The sequence below is a fragment of the Nicotiana attenuata genome, chromosome 1, assembly GCF_001879085.1.
Source record: "Nicotiana attenuata strain UT chromosome 1, NIATTr2, whole genome shotgun sequence".
Lineage (NCBI taxonomy): Eukaryota > Viridiplantae > Streptophyta > Magnoliopsida > Solanales > Solanaceae > Nicotiana > Nicotiana attenuata.
Window position 1 is genome coordinate 101,751,374 of NC_031989.1, and position 11,392 is coordinate 101,762,765.

Here is an 11,392-nt window from a genome sequence, read left to right on the forward strand (position 1 = left end):
CGGGACTCAGGCTATACGCCTTCACCAAAAAGTTCAACTACGGTTGAACCAAGACAGGCTATGCGCCTTCGCCAAAGAAGTTCAACTACGGTTGAACCGGGACTCAGGCTATGCGCCTTCGCCAAAAAGTTCAACTACGGTTGAACCGGGACTCAGGCTATGCGCCTTCGCCAAACAGTTCAACTACGGTTGAACCAAGATAGGCTATGCGCCTTCACCAAAAAGTTCAACTACGGTTGAACCAAGACAGGCTATGCGCCTTCGCCAAAAAGTCTAACTACGGTTGAACCGGGACTCAGGCTATGCGCCTTCGCCAAAAAGTTCAACTACGGTTGAACAGGGACTCAGGCTATGCGCCTTCACCAAACAGTTCAACTACGGTTGAACCAAGATAAGTTATGCGCCTTCACCAAAAAGTTCAACTACGGTTGAACCAGGACTCAAGCTATGTGCCTTCGCCACCAAATTTAACAAAGTCCAACAACAGTCGAACTGGGACTCCGGCTACGTGCCTTCGCCAATAAGTCCAACCACGGTCGAACCAAGACTCAGGCTATGTGCCTTCGCCATTAAATCCAACGAGCTCGACCTCGCTCGAACTACAAGGATGGACGCCTTCGTACTCAACTTTAGCAAGTTCAACCACAGTTGAACCGAGACTCAGGCCAAACGCCTTCATTTGTGAAAGCAAAGCCCGACCTCCAACAAATCGAAGCGCAGGATAGGCACCCTCGCCATTCAAGTAAGTTCTCCCAACTCGAATTAAGAGTCGGGCCACGTAAAGTTCGGCCCCGGTCAAACTACGAGGCCGCGTTTTTTACCATCACGACCGGTAGTTCGACCACGTCATAATAATAAACTTGGAGTTTATTGATAATTGCACACGTCATGGTGTAAATTTGAAGTTTATCAATATTGATAATTTATTCAGTTGGCATAATTGGTTTAGCCATATCAATTTAAGTATGATGTGCAAATATGATAGAGAATTCACATGGGTAAATGTTAAAGAACTAGAATGTTCTTTACGAATTCTCTTATGTTGCTTGTTCTCATTATTTAATGGACCAACTAAAATTGGGATTGAATCCCATAAATACTGGAAATATCAAAGGTGAATACGGGCCCATTCACCTGCCATGTATACCACATAAGATGCATCTATGAGATGGTTACATATGCGATTATTATTAACCCGCAACATGGTGTTGCGAGGTAACTTGCTCAATAATTTGATTTAGAGCATAATTTCCAGCCTTTTTATTCAAGATAGTTCATCTTCATAAGTTGGTTTACATCACAATTGGTTTAGCAAAATGAATTATTGAGTGCCTCCACTTAATAGCTAAACTATTGCTTATGAGAACAAAGTTATCTATATCAGTTTGATATATGTTATATACGGAAGTATATTACATTCTCCCCTCACAAGTGGTTTCAGGGTCAGAAACCAAATAATTCCATCTCATTATTATTGATGTGCGATGTATATTTTGATTAACACCATAACGCACAAAGGTGGATTCTCAAAGTTGAGAAAACAATTTTCTAACATGAGAGGGAGACATGATAAACAGTTGAGAAAAAGTTACATGGAATGAATTATCATTTAGACATCTAGATCCTCGAATAAAATAATATGAACTTGAAGTTCATAAAAGGATAATTCATCTGCAATATATTGCAAAGCATGCAAGACGCATTTGCTGACCCAAAGAAAGTAACTATATTCTCATTGCAAATGCTCCTATTAGAATAGGTCCTAGAAGGACAAAGTCTATGGTACGCTTAAAGCGTATAGACAAAACGGTTTCAAATAAACTTCTTGATAAAGAAGATGAGCAAATGATCAAAATGATCATAATAAAGGAGGCAAGTGATCTAGAAGATCACATGACATAACACTTCATAAAATCTCAAGAGAGATTCAGGTACCTCAAAATATAAATGAAGAGATCTCTATGTTATGTCTTTATGAAAAAAAATATTGAAACTGATATAAAATATTTGTCGACGACATCTATGATAGCGCTAAATATATATATGAGGATCTTAAGTCTGAAGAAACAATTCAAATAGAATTGGTTTCATATGAAAGACATGTAGTTTTGAACATGTAGTTCAAACACTTGAAAGTATAAGTCAATGGTATGTGCAACCAGTTTTCGATATCTTATATGTCTAGCATGACATGAAAACTTGATATGCATCTAAAGTCTATTATATGGCTTATATGACTTAACAATCCCTGAAGGTGCCATTTAGGCTATTCTGCCTTTTTTTAAAACTAGAATATTTAGTTTACTTAAAAATTAAAATTATAATTTTGAATAAGACAAACATATCTTTCTATGGAATACTCCCGTATTTTAGATTGAGATATTCGTATCCAAAATTTATTTCTATTTTTTTCGGGTCCAAGTTTTATCTATATCTATTTACTATATTAAAAACACGAACTCCCTTAGCAAAATTATCGTCCGCTTTTTTTATCCTTAAAAATAAATTTTATACTGGACACAAAATATAATTTAAGTTAATTTTCTAATATTTAGGACTTTAAATCAACTAAAAATTTGACCATTACATCATTGCTTTTGAACTAGTTAAGAAATACTAATAGTACAGGATTTTAAAATTGATTAGAAATTTAGTATTGTTATGAAATATTATTTTGTAGTGGATGTCTATAACTCCTAAAGAAGTTACTCCCACTACTCTTCTCCATTATGTAGATAACTCCCACTACTTCTCACCATTATAGTTGTAACTCCCACACCTCTATAACCTCCCCATGATCTTCCTCCATGATCTCAAATGTTTAATGTCATGTTTATGACATTCTTTTGTATGCCTCTATGTAATCCTATAAATAGAGGATTTTGGCATCACATTGTATACACTTGAATACATAGAAGAAATAAGATTCTCTCCTCTCTTCCTCTCTACATTATTGTCTATTTTATTGTTCTATATTGTTACTTTGAGCTAAGTTTCGTAACACGTTATCAGCACGAATCTCCAACTAAATATGCTCTCATTTTTGTACACCTCCGTAAAGGCATATATTGTGCACTATCCTTATACCACAATTAGTGGCTATCAAACAAAACAAAAATAGAAGTCTGACATTTGATGGAAGCCACTGGAATGGATGCTAATACAAGATATGTTTACATCCTTCTAGTTCATTCATATTTTAGCTTTACTAATCTCAAAATTATTTATTTTTCCATGATATTTCTTCTGCCAAGTGGGATATTACATTTTTTCTTTTTCACATTAGATGATTGTAATATGAATGTTGACTTAAGTTTCTGTACTATTGCAGCCAATCTTTTGATTTGCATGTGTATTATACATGTCCATGGGCAGTCATTTTTTTGGCAATTGATGGAAATGTTATTTAAGGCTCCCCGTGATTAAAGGCTCAAGGGTGATGCATTATAGCCTATTATGCCGAAGGTTAAGGATAAGACGGTAGGTTTTAAGTTCCACCGCACCATGGGGGTAAGACATCGGGTTCGAGTCCTGGTGCACCATAATGATAAGAGTTGACTTTGAGTCCCAACTCATTATTGTCTAACATGCCTTTATATGGGTAAGGCATTGAGTTTGAGCCCTAATACACCATATTGATTATATAATGAAAGAAAAATAATATATCTTTCATGAAAAGGCATGAAATGTCCCACTTGATTTGCTCCATTCTTGAAGAGAATGTGATAGCAGCGCATAATAAGTCTAAATTAAGACAAGTTGTTGACCAATAAACGTGGGCGTTCCAAAGATTAAATAATAATAGTCATCATTATGGTAATTGTAAAATGAGAACAATAAGGGTTCTCAAAATAGTCCTTCAAAATGTGAAGGCAATGTTTATCATCAAATTGGTGTGGAAAAATAACAAAGCACGTCGCTAATTATGATCCATTCCTTGAAGAGAATGTGACTTGTGATAAGCATTGAGAATGCAGACCCATTCATGAAGATGAATGTGGCAATATGTGCTAAAAGTAATGAATAAAGACGTGCAATGCATGATTGAATAAATACTATAACTCACCTCTACGGGAGGTTTGAGAGAAAGAAAGATCATAAACATTACTATGTGGTTACACGAATATGTCATTGGTCGTGTACATGTGGTAAGCCGAAAATATTTTGTCACGCCTTACAAAAAGTTATTAAAGACAAAATTAAAGCAAGAAAAGATTTTGCTTATGATGATTTTGACCATGACAATTATTATGATAAGATAATTTTCTCTGTGGAGGAAAAATTCACCACTTGGATGGTGTTATAAAAGATCTTGTAGTGCAAAATTATTGAGAGCTCCAGAAGAGCGAATTTGTTACTACCCGAATAAATAAAATTATTCATGGCATTGGTGGTAGTAAGTCTCAAAAGAAACTTTTTGAGTTTCAAATGTATTAGCCAAAGTGGTTGGCATATTGAGACTATAAATGAAAGGAAGATTGATTATCTTCATATTACTATAACATACCGGGTAAATATGAAAGGTTACCCGACTTTTCTTCTATTTGTACTACACGAGTATAAGCATGATGATGGAATCACATGCCACAAGTAAACTAGAGGTTTACAAAAATAAATATTAGTTGGTCACAACTGGTTGTCCATCCCGGTTCAATTATGATGCGAAAATTAATAATGAATTCACATTGGCATACATTGAAGAAATAGAAGATTCTTCAAGAATTCTCTTGTGCTGCTTATTCTCATGATATACCAGTTAAGGTTGGGACTGAATCCCTTGATTTCTGGAACGAATAGAAGGTGATATATTTATGGGCTCAGTCACCTGCCATGTGGATTGTTTACTATTATATGATTTTAATAGATGCATCTATTGTATGGTCACATGTGCGTTTGTTATCAACTTGCACTTTGGTTTTTGCAAGGTTGTTTGCTCAAATTATTAGAGCACAGTTCCAGAATATATATTATGATAATTTATCTTCATAATGCTGGTTTAATTCCAAGTTGGTTTAGCAGAAATTGTATGCCTCCAATTATAGCTAAACCATTGGTTATGAGAAAAAACTCCCAAATAGAAATTTGGTATGAGGTGTATTATTTAATATACAACAACACTTGTACGCATCTAGCCAACAAGTTATGATACATTCTCCCCATCACAATTGGTTCATGGTCAGGAACCAAATATTTCCATCTAGAAATATGGATGTACTATATGATTTAATTGTGCTACCACAATGCACAAAGATTGGTCCCCAAAGAAGATTGGGGATATGTGTTGGTGATCCCAACATTAGTGGGAGAAAATGAGCAGCTGGAAAAAGTAATACATGGAATGAATTATTATGAGTATACTTAGATCCTCGTAGAAGAAAATATGAACTTGAAGTTCAAGTGATAATTCATTTGCAAAATATTTTTAGGCACATTGCTGACCCAAACTAAATATCATATTTCAGCTACTAATGCTCCAAATTGAATAAAGTCCATGATGGACATAGTCTATGGAACGCATGAAGCGTAATGGACTAATCGGTTCCAAAGATAAAACTCCTTGAAGAAGGAGAGGAGCAAATGTTCAAGATGGTCATAATAAGGAGGCAAGTGCTATATAAGAGCACCATGACATAACACTTCATAAGACCTCTTGGGAGAGGCTCGGGTACCTGAAAATAATGAGATCTCGATAAGTTATGTCTTTATTGACTGATGATGGATCCGACGTTAAATGATCGTCAACAATGTTGTTGATATAATGTGACGCTCAATACTATTAATGTTGACGAGGATCTTGAGCTCAAATCTGTCATGGAATTTGGACAGATAAATGATTGGCCAAATGAAAAATATGAAGTTTGGACGAATAGTCCCAACAACTCAGAGTATAAAGGCTATATGGAGATATTGAAATATGATTAGTATTATATTGCAAAAGAAATCCTTGATATAAATTTGTTTATTCTAACAAATATTGTCAAGATTTTGTTGTTTATGCAAATGCAGGCATTTATTGAAGTCTGTTCTTCAAACAATCTATTTGTATGTGAGGAATTGTCATATTATCATTTCACAAGATGTGTGACTTTTCTTTGAAGAGAAGATTCCAATAATAATGAAGAAGCTGATGTTTGCTTATCTCAATTGAAAGAAGAATATTGAAGGAGACTGAGTAGATCATATATTTCATCAAAGTTCTTTGTCAGACACGATCTTCAACAGAATGATGAAATAGATGTTCAAGAAATTCGTTCAAGTGATAATGTGGCGGAATAATTCACCAAGGCATTGCCGATCTCAATATTAGAGAAGTTGTTAGACAAGTTTGGAATTCGTCGTCTCCGAGAAATGAAGTGATATTTTCATCAGGGGGAGGCAAATATGTGCTGTACTCTTTTTTCCTTAGCTAAGATTTTATCCCACTGGGTTTTTCTGGCAAGGTTTTTAATGAGGCAGCAAATAATGCGTATTACAAGATATGTGTACTCTTTTTCCTTCACTAAGATTTTTTCCCACAGGATTTTTTCTTAGTAAGGTTTTAACGAGGCACATTATCTATAGACATCCAAGGGGGAGTGTTATGAAATATTATTTTGTAGTGGATATCTATAACTCCTAAAGAAGTTACTCCCACTACTCTTCTCCATTACGTAGATAACTCCCACTACTTCTCACCATTATAGTTGTAACTCACACACCTCCATAACCTCCCCATGATCTTCCTCCATGATCTCAAATGTTTAATGTCATGTTTATGGCATTCTTTTGTATGCCTCTATGTAATCCTATAAATAGAGGGTTTTGGCATCACATTGTATACACTTGAATACATAGAAGAAATAAGATTCTCTCCTCTCTTACTCTCTACATTGTTGTCTATTTTATTGTTCTATATTGTTACTTTGAGCTAAGTTTCGTAACAAGTATATATAAATCAAACAATTCATTTATAAGATATCTCTTTTTCTTATTGTTCCTCTCTCTTCCTTTTATATATTGTCTATTTTATTGTTCTATCTGGTGAGAGAGAATATTTGTGAGCCTAATGAATTCATGTATTCAATTGTCATGAATGGGCTTAGCAAAAGGGGTCATACTAAAAAAACTTTCGATTTGCTTAGGGTATTGGAACAAGGAAGCACTAAGCCCGATGCATACATCTATAGCATTGTTATAGATGCCCTATGCAAAGATAGGATCTTAGATGCTGCTATTAGCCTTTTTGAAGAGATGAAACAAAAAGGCATTCCTCCCAACGTTGTCACATATAGTTCATTGATTGATGGTTTATGTAAGTTTGGCCAGTGGGAAAAGATTAGGACTTTTTTCATAGAAATGGTAAATCTTAATATTTATCCAAATGTGTGCACCTTTATATACTGACAGATGGACTATGTAAAGAGGGAAAAGTTGAAGACGCTGAGGAGGTAATGAGACATATGATTGGAAAAGGTGTAGAGCCAGATGTGGTCAGCTACAATGTGATAATCGATGGATATTGCTTACGTGGCCAAATGGATAGAGCAAGGAGACTTTTCGATACAATGATAGGTAAGAGCATTAAGCCTGACATTGTTAGCTATAACACTTTAATAAATGGATTCTGTAAGAACAATAAATTGGATGATGCCATGGATTTGTTTCATGAAATTTCTCGAAACGGATTGGAACCTAGCATTGTTACCTACAATATTATCTTGCAAAGTCTACTTGAAGTTGGAAGGATTGAATTTGCGCAAAAATTCTTTGCTGAGATGCTATCTATAGCGCTCAAACCTGATTTATGTACTAATCGCATTTTGCTCGGTGGTTATTTCCAGAATGGGCTACTTGAGAAAGCTATGTCGCTATTCCATGAGTTGGAAGTAAAGAGAGAAGATACTGATATTGAACTTTATAATATTCTAATTGATGGATTGTGCAAACATGGCCGGTTCGACAAAGCTCATGTTATTTTTTAGAAGCTTTCTCTAATTGGATTATTTCCTAATGTGATAACATACAATATAATTATAAAGGGATTTTGTCTAGAAGGATTCTTAGATGAAGCTAAAAATATGCTAAGAATAATGGAGGAGAATGGTTGTTCGCCAAACAATTTCACCTACAATGTTATTCTGCGAGGATTCCTCAAGTTTAGCAAAATAAGTGAAATGACAACTTTTTTGAAGGAAATGACCGAAAGGGACTTCTCATTTGATGCAAGTACTGTAGAGTTACTAATAGATGTTATAGCAAAGGATCCTTCTTTGCTTAACATGATACCACAGTTTCACTCGGGAAGTAAGAAATGAATAGTTATTTCACTTGGCTTATTCAGCTGTACTTGCGAAAGAAATCAGATCAATGGAATTGTGGAAGCTGAAAGAATGGCAATTAGAACACCGCGAGCTTTCCAAGCAAGCTTATTGAGGTGGTACATCAGTTCTAATATTTAATTGTTATGCCACTCTACTTTAACTTGGAAATCATGTTTTATTGCACTCTTAATATGAGAAATGATGCGTGTTTCCTTATGTATATACACATTATAAGTCCAGGAATTATATTTTCAGATGAGAAGCTTCTTCTTGTGTTCCATGAGGGAGTGAAGCATGGTGCTGGGAATAATTCTTCTCCAGGAAATAATACTTTTCACTGATTTTAAAGCTAGGAAAACTTCGACTAGAGTACAAGGCTAGCAAGTTCGTTTTATTATATCTACTAGTGCAGTTATTTCTTTTAATGTTGTTATGGTTTATGTGTATATCTTTATTTTTATATCTCTGACTGTTGAAGGATCTGGGAGGAATGATATGTCAAGTATATCACAGAGGAAATCAGCAGCAAAGTAGTCAAAACTCCAGGAAGGGCTAGACACCTACGTTGACTGATGTTTTATCGCTTTATAGATTTTAGACTTGCTATCAAATTGCTCTGGCTATTAAGGATGAGGTTGAAGTTCTTGAAAAGGCTAGCTTTAACGTTGACTGATGAAGCTGCTTTAAGAGAGGATTTGCTCTTAGGAAAACGGAGGAGGCTTTGTACTTGAATTGGGCTTTACATTCATTCAGGATAACCAACTGTCTGTGTTCAAGACACTACCCAGGTTGATATTTACTTTAGTCAAATGATAATTATCTGTCAAATGTTATGTTTCCCCACATTTCTGAAAGATAAACATGATGTCCAACAGTATTGTAAGGAGGGGACTGAAAGATTCATAAGCCACTTTACATATGTGAAATTGGTTCTTTCTTTCCAATAGTTGTCCAGTAAATCTAAGTGCTGCATAGAACCGGGAGGTGTTTTGTTTTTATTTGGGGAAGTTTTTTTAAGGTAGTATTTGTCTTCTTTGTCCCAGGGATTTGGTTCAGTAGTAAGACCGCAACACGTGATACTTTGGTAGTTAAGTGAAGATAGGTAGAGGGGTGGGTCATTATCCACCAGGTTTCGAACCATGGGCCACGTTGCCCTTGCAGATTTCCGGTTACGAAAAAGTAGTATTTCTGATCTTTGACATGGTTCTAATCATTTTGCCATTTATTGTGACAGATTGCTCTGGGTAGGGAGGGGGAGGGGGGGTTGCAAACCGGCGGGTCGCATTTCGAAAACGAGTTAAGTAAAAATGGATAAAATATCCGACCCACCCAAATACAGATAAAAATGGCTTAACCGACGGTTAATATGCTTAACCATATCATCTATTGTTTCTTACCCAGGTCTTGTTTCTATAGTTCTCTTAACTCCATTTCACTTCGTAGATATACGAATATCATCTTTGTATTATAGATATTATACCTTGTTTTTTTTTTTTTTTTACTTGGAATTGATTTAAAATTTAAATTCCTATTTTGATTGCAGATTCAGCTTATGTTTTCCACGACATGTTGAGATTAATATTCTAGAAACATAACAATGAGAGAAAATTTTGCAAAAATTTCAAGAACCTCAGGAAAATTCTAAAATTATTGATTGAGTTATGACTTAAAAGCTCAAAACCAAGTTTTTGTTTGCACTTTATTTGACTAAATAGTTTCCATATCATTAGAATATTCAAGGAATCCTCTTTGTTTAACTTATGCAATACCCTGCATGAACTGTGGTAATTATATGTATGAGTGAGATTAGCTAATTACTGATATGTAGGTAGGGTAGGTGGGATTTGGGGTGAGGCTGGGGTGGACGTAGCATTGGATAGTTTTAGAAAATGATTGGAGGGGCTGGTGATGATCCATTCTTGACCCGTGGTTATCCATTTTCTAAAGCGGATAATGTGGATATGATCCATACTTACAAATTTTATCCATTTCTAGCTCTGGCTAACAATGAAGTTGAACTTGGTTGTACATTCATTCTGGATAACCAACTTCGGTGTTCAAGACACTACCCGGGTCGATATAACGATTATAATGTTCTGTCAAAGTCTTGTTCTGTCAAAAAAGAAAATATCTCTATCGAAGTATATTGTGCTTAACTACTTCTTCAGAAGTTTCTTCCTACATCAGAATTTCTATCTTAGGTAGTCTATGTATGTTCCTACTAAACTAGCCTCTGAAATTCATGCACCCTTTCCCCAAAGGACAGGACGAGAAAAGGAAAAGGATAAGAACATGAATTAGACAAGTTTAAGGAACATAATATTTCTGAAAGATTAACATGATGTCTAACAGTAGAGGACCCAAAGATTATAAGCACCTTCATGTATGTGAAATTTGTTCTTTCTTTCCAGTAGTTGTCCAGTAATTCTAAGAGCTGGATAGAATCGGGAGATGTTTTGTGTTTTTGGGGAAGTTCTTCGTTTAAGCCTTTAAGGTAGTAGTATTTTTCTTCTTTGTCCACTAGGCTTTGGTTTAGTAGTAAGAGCGCGATGCATGATGTTAGTCACAACAAAACTTTGGTATTTAAGTGAAGAAATTTAGAGGGGCAGGTCATTTTCCACCGAGTTTCAAACCGTGCATTAGCTGACCCTCGGGGATTTCTCGATTAAAAAAAAAAGTAGGTTTTCTTCTTTTATGTGTTTCTAATAACTACTCTCCGTTTCTATTTAAGGAACTTTTCTCTGAAAAACAAAAGTGCTGTTGTGGAAGTTAAATGGCTATTAATATGATATTAACAGTTTAATTCTTTGTTTATTCCCCTAGTTATTCCTTTGTTCTGTTTATTTGTGATTGCTGTCTCCTTCAGGATTAGGTGAACAAAGCATGACTTTGGTGCTGGACATCCGTCTTGTTCCTACTGTTGTTCTAGTCTAATTTTACACACACATGCATGCGCGCACACACACACTCTCTCTCGTGTAGACATACACATTGGATGTACCACATAAAAAATCTTTTACATGCTATTATAGAGCAGATTGTTAATTAGCTACTCAACCGCGAGATTGCTTTTATATTCTTACCGATCTATG

The 11,392-nt window shown here is 35.3% G+C and overlaps 1 protein-coding gene across 1 annotated transcript; it reads left to right on the forward strand.

Moving 5' to 3' along the window:
* On the forward strand, positions 7,069–7,961 carry LOC109239123 (pentatricopeptide repeat-containing protein At1g62670, mitochondrial-like). The gene is made up of 2 exons (XM_019405647.1): positions 7,069–7,291; positions 7,387–7,961. Exons 1-2 carry the CDS (start codon positions 7,069–7,071, stop codon positions 7,959–7,961), a joined length of 798 nt encoding a protein of 265 aa, XP_019261192.1.

What these genes read in the sequence shown, in the direction of transcription:
- LOC109239123 (XM_019405647.1), top strand. Translation starts at nt 7,069, where the DNA reads ATGAATGGGCTTAGCAAAAGGGGTCATACTAAAAAAACTTTCGATTTG. An exon ending in TTCATTGATTGATGGTTTAT is followed by an intron (nt 7,292 to 7,386) that starts GTAAGTTTGGCC and finishes ATATACTGACAG; the next exon opens with ATGGACTATGTAAAGAGGGA.